The sequence below is a fragment of the Stegodyphus dumicola genome, chromosome 1 (assembly GCF_044657685.1).
Source record: "Stegodyphus dumicola isolate Sdum_Otavi_A_Nest chromosome 1, ASM4465768v1".
NCBI lineage: Eukaryota > Metazoa > Arthropoda > Arachnida > Araneae > Eresidae > Stegodyphus > Stegodyphus dumicola.
In genome coordinates this window covers 258,566,496-258,589,371 of record NC_140768.1, presented here as the reverse complement: position 1 = coordinate 258,589,371, position 22,876 = coordinate 258,566,496, and the positions used below count along the sequence as shown (strand labels likewise).

Here is a 22,876-nt window from a genome sequence, read left to right as displayed (position 1 = left end):
CCAAATTTGTATGTATGTTTATATACTAGTATATTAGCACAATGAACACGTATGGTTATCTAGATAAAAGTGGACGTGGCGCTATACCGGTTAACCGTATTGGTAGAGGGGTGGTGCCCACATCCTCCGTCGCATGTCATAAACACTTGTCTCATCTTAGACAATTTCCACAGGTACAATCGTTTTCCTTTTGAAGTTCTGTACCACTGAGTGAATCGCATCTACCATCTGTCTTTCCGCATCTTGAGGTCTTTCTACTATCACAGAACTAACTATATGTGTTTCTAGAAAGCCTTCTTGAAGGGAACGTCATTTACAGATCGCAAATATATCCATTTAAAATAACTTTGTATTTAAGGAAAGATATTTTTAACAGAGTGAATTATTCTGCTGATGTTGATCAAGGACTCGCAAGTCTGCCAAAGCTTGCAAGCTTTGACTATTTTCAGATTAGTATTCACTCTTGATTTGCATGCTATTCAACAACCACATGAAAGCTCTACATCTGAAAAGAAATATTGACACAGAAAAACACACTGAAGGCTAGGATAGTTCAGGCTTAACGCCAAACGCGTTTCGAAATACGCCACGTCTGTTTCGAGTAAAAGTGTTTCCCTCCCTTTCAGCGCGATTCAAATTTAATGCTCATTATGTCATCGTTCAGTTCGTTTTATATATTCACAAACTTTTTAGAAAAGAAATTACAAAGTCTTGTATAATTCAGTAAAGTTAATTGCATTGTTTTCTTCAGACAGGTGGTGATGGTCTTTTTCGAATTATTTTCTTTTACGACAATATTCGGTTTCTTTTTACCATAGACATAAAACTACTTCTTTACATGTCTAGATTTACATCAAAATATATTCAAACAAAATTTAGATAAGTGTACAATTTAATAATTTAAAGTTATTTCTGTTGTTGTTTTTAATCCTCCTGATCTGAACCTATAGAACTAGATCAGACCAGACGGATTTTATCCCGCCCAAGAGGCTGTCTTAGTTTTTTAGGCTTTAAGGGCCCAAGAGGCTTATAGGGAATGGAATGAAATTGTCTAGCTCCATCTAAGTTTTGATGAAGAACACCCCGGAGGACAGATCTGTGAATCACTCATCCTCTTTCGCAGTCACCAAACTACTCAAAAGCACTTTCGATTCGACCCAAGCCACAAAGACATGATAAACGTATAATATCCATGTCTTTTGCGGTATTCGAACCGGCCCCAAGGCTATGACAACTAGTTCCTATACCACAAGGCCAATAGTGTGGCAGTTGTTTACGTAGAAATCTTAAGCGACGTGAGGATAGTGAAAAAAAAACGTTTTCGTAAATTTAAATTATATTAATATTCTGTTGCTTGGACAGCTTAAGTACTCCTTAGCAGAGAGAAAATATTTTCCATACTCCTGTAGATAATAACAAATATCCATGATAAAGCTAGGATGAATAAATTATATTTGGTATGCATTTTTAATAAAATATTTATTTAAAAGAAAAAAATACAATAAAAATAAGATAACATTCGGTAATTTAATTTCTTTATTATGCAGTGTTTTAATTGCTTTTAGTAAATGGATAATTTAAAATTACGAAATACAATTAAAAATCCCCCCCCCTAAGTAAAGTTAACTGTCATTTAATACTCAGAAAAGTTAAATTTTCAAATCACCGTAATGAAAACGCTATCAGCAAGCGTTACACTTCACCTACGGCTAAGTACAGGCTATCCTAGGTAAAAGAACCCCAGACAGAGTCAAAAAGCATGTTGATTTGCGGTGTGTTGATATGGTTAGAGACCCTCCATTTTTTGTAGTCGTGTGTGATTTTAATGTAGTAACACAGTGAAATTATTGTTAATGATTATGCGTTCCCTTTTCCCGTTTTCTTAATAGTAAGTTAGTAAAAAGATGTAGAGTGCATGAAGATGCTATTAGCACTGAAACAAAGCGTTTTTGAATATTATATCACACTTGCCGTCCAACCAGTATAATGGTTAGCGTCGCTGACTGCCGTGCCGAAGGGCCCGGGTTTGAATCCCGAAGAAGGCATGGATGTTTGTAAATGTATAGTGTCAGTGCGGCATGGCGGCTCTCTAAATATCAGTTGATCATTATAATTCAGTTGCCAGTTGATCCATTCCGTACGATCACATCTGCTTCGCTGTATCGATAGTACTACCTAACATGGTAAAAATATTTCATTTCGAGACCCTACAGATAACGTTTTGCTTAGAATTAAATGATAAACTCTGTTTCGGTTCGTCACTGAAGACAGCGCAGATTTATTTCTGTAAGATTCTAGCGCTAATTTTATACGCATCGCCAGCAAGAGAACATGTTGTAAGTTCAGCAAAACAGAAACCATTGCCTTACTGGCACAGTTGCTATTCTTATTAAGGCTTACATATATAATTTTCAGAGATATTTAAATCCTAGTGATGGCTGGAAGCTTTAAATAATATGCATTAAAAATTAATACTAAAATCAACAACTAGTAGTTATCAACAATAGTTTGAAAACTGTGCGATTAATTTCGTCAAAGCATTTGCATTTGAGTAATGGTGGTGTATTTAATTATGGCAAAGCACACTAGGGCTATCTGCCTAAGAGGAGGGATGCCTTTCGTGGAGGACTTTCTAAGGGAAACTGGCTCGTAAACACTTTACACATGGGGAAAACCACGAAAACACCCATGCAGCCAGCCCGTTCGCGGGATTCGAACCTCGGACCGAACTACCAGTGTTCAGCGACTTTACCGCTCGGCCGCTGGTGGGCTCATTTGAGTAATGATTTAAACCGAAATTATAACCCGAGACAAATTTCTCTATTTTTGAAATCATTTAGAAACATCATTTATAAATTTACAATAAATAAATTATTAAATTTATAAATCATTTATAAATTTATATCATTTAATTACCTCGAATCATTTATAAATTTATACTATCATGTAAATGTCTTTTAATTACTATTATTATATTATGATAAAACAGAAGACGGCGGTACGTGTAAAGGGAGGAATGTCTTTCTGGAGGATTTTCTGAGAGTAAAAGCCTTTTTTATATTCTCGTTACACATGAGGAAAACAATGAAACATAGTCAGTCCGTTAGCCGGAATTTGAATCCGGTCGAACTTTCTGTGTTCAGCGGTTCTACTGCTCAATCCCTGCGGGCAATTTAAAGATCTTTTAAGAGAATTGAAACTTCTTCGAGTCAATGTACTGAAAATATATTTCGAATTCAATATCTGTAATTTTATTTAAAAAGTACTTGAAGCAAATAGTAATATTACTTTTTAACAGCTTGAAAAATTAAGAATTTTAATTCTTACCCCCCCCCATCAGCTAATGCTTTCAAGTTAAAGAAATAACTTTTCTGAGTTAAAATTTTGGAATACAAAAATTTTTGAACATTTGAATAATACTTTAATATACTAAGTCGTTCATTAATACTTTAACCGAAGATACGAAATTCGTAAAAATGTTTTTAAAAAAAAAAATTCCTACCTTTTTTACCCGTAAAATTGATAGCAGATGAAATCCCGTAGCGATATGAACGTTCCTCGCGTATCTTCAGGCTAAACTCGTTATATTCATGTATGGATTCCACGGCAGAAGGGTTAAAATTTAACAGGGAACCTGATTTGGTATTACATGGAACTTAAATTGTGAAAGTAAAAAACTGGAAAATTTTTAATATGCGAGATTTTATTACGAAAGCGTTGATTCATCCCGTTATCTTGTTTTGAATTTTTCTTTTATCGTGTCCATACATATTAACAAAAAAATTTCAAACTTTTGCCCTTTAAATATTAATACTTTCAGAATTTTTAATTCGTTTCATTCTAATTTTTTGCCTTTTCTTTAATCCCAAGCTAACGCCTTATTCTCCGTACCTTTGGCATGACTTTGCTTTTTTTAGCACGATATCTGCTTTAATGTTTATGTAATGTACAGTGTATCTCAAAAATCCTTATTCAAAATGCATGAAATTATGCTTAGTCAGATTTATAATTTTAAAACTCAATTAACTTTAGGTAAATGATGACAATACTATTCATTTTCATTTTCGAAAGTTATTCAATGAGATAATAAACATTCTTTAGCTGTGTTTTTATAACATCAATGATATTTGCAATAGAATCTATATTTTTATTATGTTTATTTTTTTATTAAAAACAAAAATTATTCTAATGTAATTTTTTATTTTATTTATTTATTTTACATTTTGACATATAATGCCACGAATTTGTGCAAATGAAATGAAATTATTTAAGAAGTTTCCTATGCACTTCAACAACAGAGAATGTATAGCGAAAAACTTCACAGTGAGTAAACAAATAGGATTAACAAGAAGTAATATAAGAAAGTAATCAAACTTTTTAACTGAATTGGTAAATTTGTTTGGCCAAAATAAATAGTCTTCCATCACAGGCTAGACCCACCAGCGGCCGGGCGGTAAAGTCGCTGAACACTGATTCGAATCCCGGCGAGGGGCTGGCTGCAAGGTTGTTTTCGTGGTTTTCCCCATGTGTAACGTGTATACGAGCCAGTTTTTCTTAGAAAGGTCCTCCACGAAGGCATCCCTCCTCTTAGGCAGATAGCCCTCATGCGTTTTGCCATAATTCAATAAACCAAACGAAACCATCATAGGCTGACTGTCATTCGCAGATGTTAAGAAATTCTGAAATTCAGCAATTCGTCTTCTGTCTTATACTAAATGGTTAACCTATCAAAAAAAAAATTAAGAGACCTAATATTTTTTCATTATTATTATTTATCGAATTGAAAGGGGAAAAAAGTTAGTAGCATTCAAATTAATCTCGCCCAGTTACAACAACTTCCTAACAAAAACTGGCTTTTACTCACGTTGCATATGAGAAAAAGAAAGCGTCCATGACTTCAGCCTGCTCACTCGGATTTTAACCCAGGTCGAACTGCCAGTGTTCAACTGTCAATTCTCTCGACCGCTTGGGGATTTACATAGTACTGCTTTCCATGTATTGGGGGCCCAGACGGCCTGTGCAGTTGTCTCCTCGTATTAAGTAAACATATGTGTCTTAAATATAAATATTGGTTTATTAAGATTACGGTACAGCAAACTAAGGCTATCTGCCTAGCAATGCCTTCGTGGAGGACTTTCTAAGGGAAACTGGCTCGTACACACGTTGGGAAAACCATGAAAACGCCCAAGCAACCAGCCCATTCACGGGATTCGAACCTTGAACCGAACTACCAGAGTTCTGCGACTTTACAACTCGGCTGCTAGTGGGCCTTAAACATATTAATAATTGAAATTGAAAGAGATACCTTTATTTACTTGACGCTTGTAAAAACAATTTAGCAACTTGTAAGAACAATTTCGCAAGTACCCTTCTAAAATCAGCTCCCTAGGCGGCTACCTATGTCGACTATCTTGGAACCGGTTATCGGCCTCTAAAATCAGTACCTTAGCTAAGACTTGATTTTTCAATTAAAAACTAAAAAGTACTATATAAAAAAACTTGCATTTGAAATATTAAAAGAAATACCTTTTTCTACTAAATATATTACTATGTGTAAAATATGTTACTGCATTTGAAATACAGAAAGAAATATGTTACTTTCATTAGTAATTTGTTTAGTTGACTGTGACGAAACACAAGGAGTGCTATCTGCATAAAAGACCAATGTTTTATATATGCAGTATATATACACATGCTACAACAATAAAGCATAAAATAAAATAGTAGCTGTTACGAAAAACATTTCCGCCTTTCAAAATCGTAATCATTGCAATAATTTTAACGTTTAATTGGAAGAAATTTAAAAATTCACAGAATTATAGTCGCTTATAATGACATACAATACATATCAAGCTCAAGAAAGAAAAATATTTTTTCGCGTATTACGTTTTCATTGTAAAGAATTTTAATAGGTGAAGGGAAAAAATATTTTAACCCTGAAATTGGAAACATTTACTTACACAACCTAGTAATAAGCAAAAAGACACAGCCTAATGTGAATTAAATGCACAGAAATTCGACGAATTTAAAGTTTCCGGCAATAGCGGTTTTTTCCTGTAGGAATTATAGTAATAGGATGTATCTATGTTATTTTCTTTTCTACTTCTTCCAAGCATGAGCTGAGTAACAAGGTTTGGATATGGAAAGCTTCGGCAAAATTTTACGTATGTGTGTACAAAAAGTTAGATATATTTAATATACCATGCACTAAATTTTTACTAGTATCTTGTTTAACTAATCAGTTAAGAGTTATGAAATCGGAGTTTATTTCGATTTTGCTTTTTCGAATGTTACACTATACAGAATATTTATTCCGCTTTTTATAGATGTGCATTGTCAGATGTTTTAAGCTGTCACAGTTTTCCGTCCGCATTAACATCTGAAATGAAAAGTCATTCATAAATTATTCATTATGTTACGAAACTGAATGCTTCAGCAATTTTTGTTTGTTTATTCCAAGAATTTTGATGTCGATAAGCACAATATTGTTGAACTACATAAAAATATTCGTATATTTACTATCATATCAATACCTGAAAATATATAACGGATAGATAATTTTTCAAAAAACATATTTTCCAGTACTCATTCATTTGTACAATAATAGCTGTTATAATGATGGAGAAGAAAACGAATACTTGAAAATATTCAATACTGTGATCGAATGTAATAAAATTTCTTAACTTTTTAAATTATTCCTAATTTTTTAAATATTCATTGATCCTTTTGTTATACATATCTATTAGATAATTTAAATTTCTTGCAAACATTTTAGACAGGGGAAAAAAATTTGCTAATAGTGGACCGAAGAACATTAATATTTCAACTCAGCTTAGAATCCTGATAAAATAAATTTTCTATATTGGTATTTTTTGGTTTTCTGCATATGTAACAAAAGATATGAGTAAATTCCCTTTCCAAGTTGCACATACGAAAACCCTGTAGAAAGCCCGTTCTCCAGGATCCGAAAGCGGGTCGAATTACCAGTGTTTAACGGTTTAACCATTCGGTCGCCAACAAAACAAACAGGAGAAAAAAATGAAGCCTCAGTTTCTAAAACCTGAGGAATGAAAATAAATTTTTTTCAATTAAAATTTTATCAAAATTAATTTTGATTTTGATAAATTTGAATTTTATCAAAATTTATTTCCATAAATTTATTTTCATTATTAATGGCTAATAATTCCTCAGATTCGCTTCTCATGTTTTTAGATCAGATTTAATTCGATATCACACTGTAAAGTGCAGTATAAATATGAGAATGTATCCCCCTCTGCCTTGAAAAGAAAAAAAAGTAATTGTATGCTGAGAAGCGGCAAATGATAAATTATTACTAAATATGGCTTACTAAACAGTTACTCGCAAATTGTGACGCTAGAGACAAGTCAACAGGCGAAAACTCAGTAAACCTATCAAAACAAACAAAAATATGTAAATTAAAATTGTTATTAAAATATGTAGAAACGTTTCTTTATATAAAACCTTTATCAATGGGAATTATTAGCCATTAATAATGAACCGTTTTGTGGACATGTGGATAAGATTGCTTAGTATTGCTGGTTCGAACTACGTCGGAACCCAGCGAACAAGCTTATTTACATGGACTTTTTTCCTCGTAGTTTTCTCCACGTGTAAACATAACTACGACCCTTTTCACCTGGAAACTCCTCCATGGAGGCACCTTTCTTAAGACATATTTCATATGTGTTTAGCCGAATTCATGTAAACCAAAGAAGTAAACAAATTCAGAGTCGTATCTTCTTTGCAGAAATTGTATCTTCTTTTTCAGAAAAACTTTTCATAAGAAAGCTCAGGTGACGATAAGAAAAGTCATATTTGGCAGATTATCACATTCCACGTAATTCGAAATTACATTGAGTCCAGATAATAATATAAGCACCATTTAAAATATGAATCGAGTTTAGGCATTGGCTTATTTAAATTAGGGTAAAGTTCACAAGGGCTGCGTCTGTAAAAGAAGCCAGGCTTCCTGAAGGATTTTGTAAGGAAAACTGGTTGATACCATATTACGCATGAGGAAAAATACGAAAACTCCCATGAAGTCAGCCCGTTCACTGTGATTTGAACCCGGGTCGAATTACCAGTGTTCAACGGTTTTACCGCTCGAGTGTTGGTGGGAGAGGGAAGTTGGAGAAATTCTGTAGTCGAAGTATATAACTTAGGATATTCTGAGTTTCTTTTATCAGTTTAATTAATAGCTTAAGTATTTATTAAATAATTTATCTTAATAGAGTCTAAAGTTAAAAATTAAGAAGTAACGACTGACCCTGTGAGTTATGAAACATGTTCAACAAATAGCATATTAATTATTTTTTATCTACTAACATAATCGGCACTCTATTATAAATTTAAATATAAATGAAAGATGATTTGTTGGATAGAATTGGAACAGCTTCAGATTTTGATAGAATTAAGACTTTCATCGAAAAATGGAAATAAAATGTGTTTAAAAGCGCTGAAAATTTTTGAAACGCGTTTCAATGATTTACATCTCCCTTTTTTTAATAACAACAAATTTCAACAGAATAGCTAAACTTGAACATTAATATTTAAACCTCGTACGAAATTACACATATAAACTTCTAACAGAACTTCATCATGTTTGAAATATGAATACAAATCCTGACGCTATAAACAAATTTAAATGCAATTTATTGCAGTGTACTGTTAAAATGAACGCTTCTTGGAAAGGTAAGTTAACTTTATTTCAATCAATAACTAACAATTGAAAATCTTCGGATCTTTTCATCATAAGGAACCACCACCAAACAATTTTCTACAAAGCGATACATATACAAGATGGATACTTCCGGTTATATGATGATGATTATGCGAATTTATGGGAAGATGTCCGGGTAAGACAAAAAGCAATTTAACACATCTTAACTAGACATCGTTGCTAACTGGGAACCTTTAAATTAAATAAATTGCTATTTTTTCTTATGAGAATGTTCTTATGTCAAAAAGTAAGAACTGTCAAAAAAAGTTTAAGTGTGTTATTCTAGTTCAGTTCTTTCTTTCGTGAAATACTTAAGATACTTAGCAGACACTTTTTTATTTAATTGATTCCATATATTTAAATACAGTATCTGTTAGTTACTGGGCACTTCTTTTTATGCAAAATAAAGATAATACAAGACTGAATATTTAATATCTAAAAGTCTTTATTTTACCAAACCAGAAAGCTAATTTAATTTTTATTTATTTTTTTTTTTTTTGTATTCCCACTTCCTTTTCGCTAAACAGCTGAATATTGGCAACTCGATCCAGGTTCGAATACTGACATATAGGTTAGGTGTACAGGTGCTTTCCTGGTTTAATCCGCCGCTCTCAAAGGCCGAGCGGTAAAGTTGTTGAACGCTGGTAGTTTGACCCGGGGTACGAATTCCAGCGAACGGGCTGGCTGCATTGGCATTTTCATGGTTTCCTCCCTGTGTAGAATGTATACCGGGCAGTTTACCTTAGAACGTTCTCCACGAAGGCATCCCTTCCCTTAGGTAGATAGCCCTTCTGTGCTTTCCTGTAACCAAATAACCTCGAACCTAGTTTGCTCCACGTGTGACGTGAATACAAGCTAGTATGTTATGAATCCTTTTCGAAAGCATCTCTCCCCTTGGCAAACTGCTCCTATGTACTTTGCCATGTTAAAATAAATAATAAACGATCCATTTTGCTTACAAATTAATTATTCAAGATTTTCGAAGCATAAGTAAAACCATAAGCAGATATCCAAGCTTAGATAAATTAAATCCGATTAGATCAGGTTACTCGGACCAACTCGGTTACTCAAGACCAACTGTAATGTTTCAGCGATCTTATTCGCACGTTCACCGATTACCGAACTGAGATATGGTACCTTCTCGAATGTAATAGGTATGGACTGAATCCCTTTCCAGGCAGGGAAAAAAAAAAAAAAAAAAAAATATGAGTCTTTTAAAGACGTCTACTAAATGTAAGAATGTTCGACCTTGGCGGGAAAAATTACAAAACGATAAAAAGTTCTTTTTAGTCACTCCGTTGCAAGTATGCGGACGTGAATCTTGTCTAATAGGTGGAGACTGCCGCCTTAAGACTACGTCAATGTCTCAGCTGAAAATGCCGAGGGGAATGCGCGGAAGAACTTCAGTTGTTTAGGCAACCATCCAAGAACATCAACCCGTAAGAGCAAGATAACCTAGAATTTTCCCTTTTATCCGAAACCAACCAGAAATTACATATGTTCAGTTTATTTTTATTTATATTAAAATAAGAATTGCTTGGATAAAACAAAAAATTAAGATTAAACGTTAAAATCTGTCGCACTTCGAAAATTCCTCTCTTACAGCATTTGCTTGAGTGAAATTATTCTTCTACATGAATTTTTACAATTTTTGTTTATTTTGTTGGTTATGGTAAAGTACACGTACTCCAACTTTAATTAGTGTAGTCACAATAAGAAAAGGGCTTATAAATAAATACCACATAGTTTTAAATACAATTATTTATTTTATTTGTTTAAACATATCATGAAGTAACTTTGAAATTCTTTTTCTTATGACAGAACCGAATGTATTGTTTTACAAATAATTTCATTTTCAGGCTTCTATATTCGTTAACTTTAATTCGAGGAATAAAATAAGTATAGTTCTATTAAAAAAATTATATTACGGCGAGCACTCGGCGATGGTTATTCGCCTAAGCGAAAAGATCGGAGTTTCTAAAGGTAACTTGCTCGCAATCATATTTACACATGAAGAAACCAGGAAACCCCAATGCTTTCAGGACAGAGGGAGAACGAAGGAATAATCACCAGTGATCAGTGGTACCATCGCCTCCCAGATGGTATAGTGGTTATTATTATTATTATTTACGTGTTCTGCCCTAAGGCACTACTCGGAAGGAAGAAATGCCTCCGTGGAGGGCTGTCTAAGGGAAACTGGCTGGTATTAACACGCTACACATGGGCAAAACCACTAAAACGCCCATGCAGAGGCGAGACGTTATAGCGACGTTAGGAGAGCCAACTGTGGTACCAAAGGGCTTTGGTTCGAATCCCAGAGAAGGCATGGATGTTGCGGTGTCTTCGCGGCATGGGAACACTCTAAATATATAGCGAGCATAAAGTCTTATCGTGTGGTTTGATACGAGAGAGGGGTAGGAGACCCTCGAACCACCCCCCGGGGTGCTCTCCCAAAAAATTTGGGTGGAAGTAGAAGCCCAATTTCCTTGAGGCTCCTGACAACCATTCTCTCATGAAATGCATAGACAAGACAACAACAGTGGTCTTATCTATTCGGCCACTGCTTCATACGTTTCGTTAAAAAAATGAAAACGTTTGCAAATAATTGAAAACTGTGAAAGCATCGATGAGAGCACTGATGTGAGAAGATTGGCTTGGCTTGATAGATTATGGCGAAGCACACTAGGGCTAACTGCCTAAAGGGAGGAATGCTATCATTAGGAACTAAAATAATAAAAATATTGATCAATTTTTTAAAAATTTACTTCAAAATGTTTTATTAAAACATTTTTAAAGGCAGGTAATGCATTGAAATACATTATTGAATAAATTTACATTTTTAAGACTTGTCAATGAAGGTATTTAAATTATGCCAAAAATGAAAGTAATTCTTTTTTATAAAGTAATATCACATTAGAATAAATAAAAAATATAGCAATATCTTTTAGCAGCAATATAAAAAATACTTTGTTATTCTTTTTTATAAAGTAATATCACATTAGAATAAATTAAAAGAAAAAAACATTTTTAGCAGCAATAAAAATACTTTCAGATGATTTGTATAATTTTTTTTAATAATTTGTTTAAATAAATAATTTGTTTAGTCATCATTTAGATATACAGTACACTTCAGTGACACGCATCATACATACATACATATTGCAGGTATGTATGTTTAATATGATTTTTATTCAAGGCATTCAGCCAGAGTCCGGCTCTGGTTCTCAGTTTTTGGGTGATATTTTGATTCCAGGCGGAGTACCAAGTAAAATGAGCTTAAATAATTTTATTAATTACTTAACTATTTATCATTAATTTTATTTATTATTTTGTTATCTTCTTATATTTTTATTCAATTTTCATTATTAATTATTATTTTTTATTATTTTATTGATTTATTTTGTTCGAACGGCCTTACATAGAACTCCGGCACTTCTAATATTAGAAATTGAACCCTACTTTTATCTGCAATATTTTCACATACGTTTTAGCACAGAACGATAAACTACAGAAACTCTAGCCAAACTCATTGGAACTGGAGTTAAATTTTAAACCAGTTTTTCTTTGAAAAGAATTAAAAATGATTCTCAGAAAAATATCACACAAAAGTCATTCTGCTACTATTACCTGTGATAAACAATGATTGCTTAGTAAGCGAATCAAAATTATGTAATTAAAAAGTTCACGATCAATGTAAACGTTCGTAACCGAAATCTTAGAGAAAATAAGAATTCTGAAACAAGGAAGAACAAAGAAATGGCTTTTGCAATGATGTAGATGACAAACTTTCTGCCTGTCATTGAACAAAGATGTTTTTATTCATATTAGTTTACCATTAATCAAACTTCCTCATTTATTTTTATGGAGTAATGAAGGAAAGCGCAGCTGCTTTTAGGAATGGTGAAGAACTGACTTATCGGATGGGTGCATATTTTCTGAATAAATACAGTGTAAAATTTGACGTGAGAAAAGAAAAAGGCGTTTTCTCTTTGTTGGATACGCGCTCACCTGGATCGCTGATTTCCATTCCGGCTTCCAACATCTGCTTCAAAATTTTAGATAAGATCTTCCCCGCTGTATCTAATATTATACAGTAAGGAAGTAGAAATTTAATCCTGTTTAACAACGTGTAAAACTGTGATAGAAAAATATGGCTTAGGTTGAAGGGGGAAAATCTTTAGCTGAATATCATCTTATAAATTTCTTTAAGAACGCATTCAAATTAAAATCCATAATAAATACTAACTATTCATACTCTGGTCTTCAGGTAGTTAGGAATGCGTTTCCGGTGTCTCAGTGGTAGTTCAATGTGATATTTTCATCTTGCAGGCATATTGCCAGAGAAATATTTACAATAAAGTACTTTCATTGCCAAAAGTATGCAATGGCTTATTTTAAAATTAAATAAAATCTATGACTTTGCTTCCTAGAGGTTGTAAAACAAAGATGATTAAAACATAGATGTTATTCAATAAAATACTTATAATTTTTTGATATTATCATAAAACTTTCATTCAAAAATTGATTAATCTAATGGTACAAAACAAGGTGAACCGTGGTCATTCTGAGATAACAATACTTACTAACGCAAAGGATTTTAATATTTTTGCAGTTTGGGCTATCAGCCATGTTAGGGTGACTGATTAAGGCGAGGGACGCGAGAGCTGTCAGTCTGTGGATGCCTTCATAGAGTACTTTGCTTGAAAGAAACTGTCTCGTATTCACATTACATATAGAGGAAATCTCTAAAACTCCCATGCAGTCATCCCGTTCGTCTGTATTTGAACCCGGGTCTGTCTGTCAATATTTAGCGGTTTTACCTACACGCCCGCACGTTGACTCTGTCTGTAGGAGTTGTTTTGCAAGAAAATTTGAATAATTATTGTTATTAATTATTGAATTATTTGAAAATTATATTAGACTACAGAACCAGAAATAAAACTCTGAACTTTTACCAAGACAAAGTCGTAGGTAATTGACATTAAATAAAAATTAAGGTATTGCCGGTGTATCATAACTAATTCGAATGTACTTGTTACAATTAGAAGATTCATGAATACTTACATTATCGATTCACACTTCAATTTTCTTCGCCTTTTACGAAAGTACAGATGCCTCGCCAAATTACGTATCTGTACTTGATAAAGGATTCGTACTATGATCTGTCCTTCATAAATTAATGTGAATTTTCGTGATATGCGAAGTGTTATGTATCAGTAACACTTTCATTTTATGCAAATTTATGGTTATTAGTTTTGATTAACAGTACTAACGTATTATCCCGTCGACTGCTGGCGAAAATTTCGGCAATGGTCGCCAATCCGAATTGTAAAAGTTTGGTTTGGTTTGGTTTATGTGATTACGACAAAGCCTCGAGGGCTATCTACCAAAAGAGAGAGATGCCTACGTGGAGGACTTTATAAGGGAGACTGGCACGTATACACGTTACACATGGGAAAAACCACGAAAACGCCCATGCAGGCGGTTCGTTCGCGGAATTCGAGCCTCAGACCGAACTACCAGGGTTCAGCGTCTTTATCTCTCGGCCGATGGTGGTCCCGACATTCTAAAGGAAAGCTTCTAAATTGACGCTAAATTGTACCTCTTGAACGGTCAATGGAATAATGCGCAACTACGAAATAACAATAATATCTATATATTAAAACCTATTTCTAAATATTCTGTGTAAAATACAAAGCATTTAGTTAGAATTAAAGCTTTGCTGACAATATACGTTCTCATTAAATATGTAGGACAAATATTTTAGCAATACATCGAGGGGAAGTAATTCATTTGAAATTCAGATTTAGGCAGAATTGAACCATTGTCATTTGTTTAATAGAAATTAATTACATACTTGAAAAGACTGTGATAGGATTAAAGAATTCATCTTCACACTGATAAATATTATATCGAATATTCTAGGTACTATTTATCAATATAGGAAGATTCATCTTCAGAAGAAAAGCATCCAAAAATAGAATTGCATCCTCATAACTTCCCTCTCGCAGTAGCTTGGTGAGCCACGTGGTAGGGCGTGTTTTAGGAAGGCGGGAATAGTAAAAGCGTAAACGCATTTACGGGTGATAAACGTTACGTCATACGTTATATCGATTTTCTGATCGATGGGCGCTTCTTTCTTTGAACATCCTGGACGGAAACGTTTGCGTTCCCTAAGAGGAAATTCTGATGAAGTTATGAAGGCAATGTAGAGGATTTCGTGAGTTATTCAGCAGCGACGTTTTAAATCATTTATGTACTGCAGACAAGTACGTTTTCAAAATTTACTTCTGAAGAATGAAGTAACTACATACGCCATTTTAGTTTGACAGGATACCAAGATATGTATTTGCCTATTCATACCAACAGATTCAATTTATTTCGATATTCTGATAATTAAATAATTTCATTTCTCACTACAGATTCTTCAAATACCATCATCAACGATTATCTGAACATAAATCGCTATTCATCCTTCTAATGCATATTTTTAATTAATTAAAACGAATCATAATTACATTATTATAGCCTGCTGTATATTTTAATCTTAAATAAAGAAAATGATTATTATAATATTTACAGATATTATAATAAACAACAAAACTTAACAGTCAATCAAACTGAGAATACCTGTTCCTCATGAAAATATTTGAAATATTGAGAATTTTATAATTGTCAAGTGAGTGCCTAAACATTATCTTCACAATATTAGCTGAGTAGTATTTTCGCATCTAAGTAAATCAGGAATTATAATTATGAATATTTACTTTCTAACAAAGCACTCGAAGGTTATCTAAGAAGTTTTTGGTTTGGTTTATGCGATTACGGCAAAGCCTCAAGGGATATCTATCTAAGTGGAAGGATGCCTTCGTGGAGGACTTTTAAGAGAAACTGGTTCGTATATACGTTACACATGGGGGGAACCACAAAAACACCCAAGCAGCCTGCCCATTCGCGGGATTCGAACCTCAGACCGAACTACCAGTGTTCAGCGACTTTACACGTTGGCCGCTGGTGAACCATTATCCTAAGAAGAGGGATTGACTTCGTAGAGGATATTTTAAAGAGAAACTAACTCACATTTATGTTACGTAAGGGAAAAATCATGAAACTTCTCCTGCAGTCAGCTTGTTTGCAAGGTTTGAACCAAAGTCGAACTGCCAGTGTTCAGAGGTTTTATCGGTCAGCCGCTGGTGGGAGTATGAATCAGAATTGCGTATATAATTATATAAATAATATACATATATGGCATACTAATATTATGTACCTAGTTACGATAAAAACGAGCTCAACTCCAGCTGGTTTGTGTGTACATTATATACATCTAGTATAGAGGCATAAATCATATATAAAATAATAATATATATGCTTTGTTCTCTAAATCAATGACTATTATTAAAAGTCATTGATTGATTAATTGCACATGATTTGTACAGTATTACTTCATAACCAAAAAAAAAAATTAATGTAAAATTTATTATTTACAATATGATTTTAGTAAAATAGTTTTTGGATATTTAACGGTATATAATCTTTAAAAATATGAAGCATTAACTGCTTAACCCAAATATGTTGCAAAACAGAGTTAAAAAAAAGGGGGGCCATTGTTTCATTAAGCGAATATACAACTCTTGCTTAAGATGCCCATCGTGACCAAAGAGATACAAAAATACATAATTTAAGCCATTATTAATATTAAATGCATGATAATATAATAATATGAATATACGATAATATTAATATTTTTAATTATAAGAAGACCAATGGGAAATTAGAATTTGGTATACAATGCATTTAACTGTAAAATTACATCATTATCTGTGTTTAACAAACCATTTGTCTTTAAACTTCTTCAGTAAAAATGCATTTGATTTTTTTTCCCAGTTACTTTCCCCGGCGTATTTTAAATTCTCAAGTCCTCCTAATATTTTGAAGAATTACAGATAAAAAATTTTTTGTTCATAAAGGAATTAATTCTTTACCCCTATACACCCTCTTTTTTAGACCTCCCAGCTATATAAAATTACATGCTTAACTCTTAACAGTTAAAAGATTAATTATATGAAGCAGGAAAGACTCTAATAATTACAACAATTAAATATTCCTTGTTCCGACGTTAAGTACTATTATTAAAGAGTAATTGTTGGCGGTAATTATAGCTAAGCACTTGGAAGCCTCATCTTTGGGTAAAATTCTTTTTAAGCGAAAATATTTTACATATAGGTTATGGAAAAGAAAGCAGAACAAACTAGGCGATCAAACATTTTTTTTTCCGGGGAATAGAGACGAAACTAGAAGTGGGCTTGGCCATATGCTTAAGAACATACGCATCTTTACTTAAGCACTTGTTCAGGCTTTCATACTGCGAGCATTTTAGAAGCTACCAAATATTCTAAATACTAGTTTAGACGATTTGTAAGTGAATATGTTCGAGAGGGACGAGTTATGTCGTCTATATAGTTTATATATTTCGTGGCCACAAGCAGCCGTGTGCATAAGTAGTTGAACACTTGTAATTCGGTTCGGGATTTGAATCCTGGCAAACAGGCTTGCTGCATAGACCTTTTCCACATGTGTAACATATACACTAGCCAGTTTCCCTTGGAAAGTCCTCCCTGAGGTCATCTCTGCCCTTTGGCAGATAGTCCTCGAGTGCTTTGCCGTAATTAAATCAACCCAAAATAAACTTACATATTTCGTAAGGTGCAAGCTATATCTTTTAACTCCCTGTTAGTTTAGCCCCACTAGCAGGTGAGTGATTAAGACTGATTAAGACCGTTGAATGTATGTAGTTCGACTTAAATCAAACGAGCCAAATCAAATGGGCTGACAGCACGGTTGGTTTTTCAAATGTGTAACTTGTGTAAAGGCAATTTTTCTGAAAATATCCTCCACGAAGGCATCCCTTCCCTTCCACAGACAGTTCTTGTAGGCTTTGAAATATACAAATAACCTGAACTTCGTATAAATCTACCTTCTCTTTAAATACATTAAGGCCATAAATTTCTATATTTCGGGAGAATGACAGATTATAAAACATAATCGACTGAAGAATTTGCAAATAATTTTTCCCCTTGCAAGCTAATTTATTTTTTCTTTTAATATTTTATATGCTTTCAGTGCTTGATAATAAATATTTTCTAATTATGAGCAGTAATTAATCATTACTTGCATGTTAACTTATTTTTTCTTTTAATATTAATAAGCATTCAATAACAAATGTTCCCTAATTATGTGCAAAAATTTAGGCATACATGATTAAAAATATGCTAATTAAACGAATTATATTCAATGTTGCATTTTAAAAATATACGTTTTGAAATTCATTCAACCATTATTACTCTACTTTTCCTACTAAAAATTCGAAATTTGATCTCATTTCTGATCTTTGACCTTGTTTTCGAAAGTTAGAATTTTGATGACGTTTGGACTTTTCACCTTTATTTTTCCCTCTCTAGTATATTCTAGTATGTTAGTAGCATGTACAAGGTTCGTAACCTAATTTAAAACTTTTGATTAAATATTGTTCTTAATACTATAAAAAGGGGCAAATACTTCCTTCAAAGAGCAAGTACGGCCGCATTGCTATCGTTGTTGGATATACAATTCTTTAAATACTCTGTACTTCGTGGTTAGGTTGGCTTACTTAATTTAATTTAGTTAAGGCATAGGAGGGCTATCTACCTCATTTCAGCTTTGACAGAGACCACCCCAAGGAATGGAATCTAGAGGTTTTTTTGTATCTCTCTTTTCTACCACTGACCTTTTGAGAGAATTTTCGAATATTTCAAGTGCCCTCATTTCACAAAAACACACAGTGTTTACGTGTTCTCTTAGATTCGAACTCCTGTCGAATAGCATCAGCTTCTCCTAACCACTGCACAGTCTGAAAAGAGGTATAGGCTTGAATGACCCAATCATGCTGAGTATTTCCAAGTTCTCGCTGAGGTAAATTGATGGCTTAAAAATATTTGTTACTCACTTCAACGTTAAAACCCTTTGCATTCTTTTGCCTGTGCATGAAAAAGGCTTGGTTATTGGTTAATTCTATAGGCTAACTATGGAGCGATATTTTAAAGGCATCATTTGTTTCTTAGAACTCTTTTTAACTGCTTTTTTTCGCATAGAAACCAAAGAAAGGGCCTCGAAAGAGCTTTACCCCAAACCTTGGACGATCCTAATTGGGTCCTATGTACGAGTGACATAAATATTATATGCAAATCCACTGGTAGCTCTCGGCGACATGGAAGATAACTTTAATCTTCCGATGAAATTGAACCCTAAAAGAAACTACCATTTTCCAACGGTTTTTAACTATTAATCCAGTGTTCAGTGAAAAAATGGAAAAATTATGATATTAAAAAATATTAAATGGGGATATTTAAAAAAAAATACACTTTGCATCATTGTTAAAAATACAGGAAACAAATATGCCAATGTAAGTAATCACACATCCTAAAATGAGTTCGATAGCGAAAAGTTAGTTTATTTAACTGAAGACGGCAAAGCACACGAGAGCTACCTGCCTAAGGAAAAACATACCTTCGGTCAGAGAACTTTCTTCCGGAAGTTGGCTCGTATTTACATTACACATTGGGAAGATTCGAGAACACTCATATAGCCAAACTCCGGAATTCAAACCTGTGTTCAGCGCTTTTATTTCCATAAGTATTGATGGGCCGCAGAATGGAAAGAAGTAATCAAACTTCATTAACTTTTTTATAAAATGACCTACATAGAAAAAAAAAATCGTAGCCTAATTATTAAGAAATAACTGATAAAAAGAAAACCCTCTAGAATCTCTAATCTACCAATGATGTATATAGAAGAGAAATTCAGTGGTATTTATATAATAACAATATAATGAGCACATGAAACGGGTAATGACTTCAGTAACTTGTCTATGCATGTAACCATTACATTTTAACTCAGAGATGAAAATAAAACTTAGGAACCAGCTAACCTGTTTCTGCGGCTCTGCCGTTTAGATGTTACCTTAACCCTCGATTATTAAGACAACATGAAAAGTATTCTAATGTACATCGGAACTTAATTTCTGTTTTATTTTAAACGTTGCCATTTGAATAATATTTTTAATTTACATGGAGAAGAAATTATAACTATTAATACAGGAAATATCTATAATTAATAATTTCATTCAAAAATCCTTTTAAGCTTTACATTTCAGAAACTATTAAAGCATTTAGCAGCGGAAAACATAAGAAAACAACCATGCCTTCCCTAGAGTTCGAATAACGGATCTGTGTGTGTGTATTGAGAATACGGCAAAGCACACTAGGGCTATCTGCCTAAGGGGATGGATGCCTTCGTGGAGGACTTTCTAAGGGAAACTGGCTCGTATACACGTTAAACTCGGCTCGTATACACATGAGGGGTGAGTGAGTGAGTGAGTGAGTGAGAGATTATGGCGCAAAACCAAAGTTGATTATAGTGCGCCAAACGCGAGATGGGGTGAGTACAATTGATGAAATTAAAATACAATAAATAAAAACAAGTAGACAAATGTGTCAAATCCAGAGGATGAAGTCATATAAAAACAAGTTAAAACCACACATTTAAAATTCAAGACACAATCTTTAAAACAAATTACATTAAGTGATAAAAGCCAGTCTCTTTTAAATAATAAAATAAATTACAATTCACCTCCCTTCCGATTAAACGGTCGAGAGGTAAGTCACAGCTATTAAAATACTTCTGACGAAGATTATTAAAATATGGACACTCAATTAAAATATGACGGACAGATAGACAAACATTACAATTTGAACAAACAGGCTCATTCTCTGGTTTTAAAAGGTAGCCATGTGTCACTCTTGTGTGACCGTATACACATGAGGAAAACCACGAAAACGCCCATGCAGCCAGCTCGTTCGCGGGATTCGAACCTCGGACCAAACTACCAGTGTTCAGCGACGTTACCACTCGGCCGCTGGGGGGCCCGAATAACGGATCTTCCAGCTGCAGGTTTAAAATGCTGCTCAATTTACATTATAAGAACACACGTAGTGGAATGTGGTAATTCCTTACAACATAAGTATTGTAGTTGGTTGGTGGATAATAACATCTACTAAAGGGAAAATGTATTTCTCTGCAGGATATTCGAAGAAAATGTGTTTGTTTACATTAAGTATGAGAAAATCACGATAACTAACATTTTATTCAATAGTCAGGAAGAGAATTCAGTAAGAACTACCAGTCTTTCATAGCTTTAGACACTGATAAGCATTGCTTAAGCTATTACGGCAGCTTACACAACAGTATTTTCATTTTGAATAAGCTACAGCAAATGTGGCATAAAATTTATTTTTAGAGAATTATAGATGTCTATTTTTCTTGACTTAAAAATGCTTCTATTTTAAGCATATACGTTTTTAAATTGGTAAATACAAACAGATAAAACTGAACTGATTAAAAAAAATCTATTATGATTTTCTATAAAACTACATCTGTTGCTTACAATAGACAGATTTTTAATATTTTACTCAAAGATAATATTTGCATTTATCATCGACTACATAGTTCAGCTTAAAAATATTTTATTACGCTAATCCGTACAGTTTAGTATGTATGGAATTTATTTTTGCTGTACTTCAACATATATCGATTCAAATGTATTATATCTGATTATTTCCAACTAAGATTAAATTTTAATCATACATTTGTATTTAATATATATTTAATTTCGATCATATTTTTGTTTCTTTATAAAATTTTATTTCATTACTTACGAAAAATTTCCAATATAAGGCATACTTTATGTGATTTTTTTAATTCTCTACATATGAATATTTTTGACTCCTTTCCCCATAAATACACATTTATTTAATTTTTTTTAAAGCTAATTACAAACTTAAATATTCCATTCCTCTGAATACCCATAAATTTATTTTTACAGAACCGGAGACATTTTTCTCAGAAGGTGACCCACATTCAAATAATTAACTATAAATTTCAAATAACAGCTACTGCATAAACTATGGTGTAATATTCATATCAGCCTTCCGAATCTAACGTGTGCGAGCAAATATATTTTATAACCATACTTAAAAATAATTTAAAACACAAAGAACTCACCTGCTGTACTCATTGTGATTATTTCAATTCCACTCACTAAGAAATTTTTCTCAGAAGGTGACCCACATTCAAATAATTAACTATAAATTTCAAATTACAGCTACTGCATAAACTATGAGGTAATATTCATATCAGCCTTCCGAATCTAACGTGTGCGAAGGAAATATATTTTATAACCATACTTAAAAATAATTTAAAACACAAAGAACTCACCTGGTCTACTCATTGTGATTATTTCAATTCCACTCACTAAGAAATAGTGATGTTTCTTTTCGGATTTAGAATTCCTGTATATTTAACCATATGCGTCTAGTGTGAGGGGAAACCGGTCTTCCACGTGGAGAAGTAAAGACCAAACAGCTCTACGACAGTAAAGGATTAAAAATGAAAAAAAAACCTTCCTCTTCAATTGCTAGTCACCTCAGCATTCTACCGCTGACAAATCTAGAGAGAAGAAGGATCAGTCAGATGACTGCCTCCTACTGCGCTCCCACCGATCCTAACTTTTCAATTGGCGACCGCAGTGAACCCAACTTCCATGATTTCAGAGCTCATCGTAAAAATACGGTCGCCAAGATTTGGCGCCAAGTCGTACCCAAAGCGGTGTTTGTAAAGCGGCTTTACTCAATTTACTTCCCTCCCGGATGAATTCGCTGCAGCGAGAAGCAGAAATGAAGAAAAAAGTGGGTCAATTATTAGCTAAATGATTCTCAAGATTAAAAAAAAAAAAAAAAAAAAAAAATGTTAATATTACTTTTTGGGGAGAGAAAAAAATAGTAAAACTATATTTACAGCAGTTTCTGTGGGAAGCAGTATGGAAAGGCTTTTATTTCTATTTTTAAAAAAATCAAACTTATTCTCAACTGTTATTTTCTAAAGTTACTTTATATTAATATTTAAATTGTTTCCTTAAAGCTACCGACATGCAAAAATCAGTAAACATATGGTTCGTTATAAATATAACATTTTCTTATTTATATATTATATGTATTTCATAAAGAAGAAATACCTGAGTATAAAAATTTCTAAAGAAATTTGGGT

At 33.1% G+C, this 22,876-nt stretch overlaps 1 protein-coding gene across 1 annotated transcript in view; it reads right to left on the bottom strand.

The window, feature by feature from the left end:
* Nucleotides 1-22,337, bottom strand: part of LOC118198698 (b(0,+)-type amino acid transporter 1-like) — a 135,378-nt gene extending 113,041 nt beyond the window's left edge. Inside the window, exon 1 of the mRNA XM_035370441.2 lies at nt 22,049-22,337. Coding sequence (XP_035226332.1) covers nt 22,049-22,061 — 13 coding nt within the window. The 5' untranslated portion in view covers nt 22,062-22,337. The remainder of the gene's footprint in view (nt 1-22,048) is intronic.
* Nucleotides 22,338-22,876: the final 539 nt, after the last annotated feature.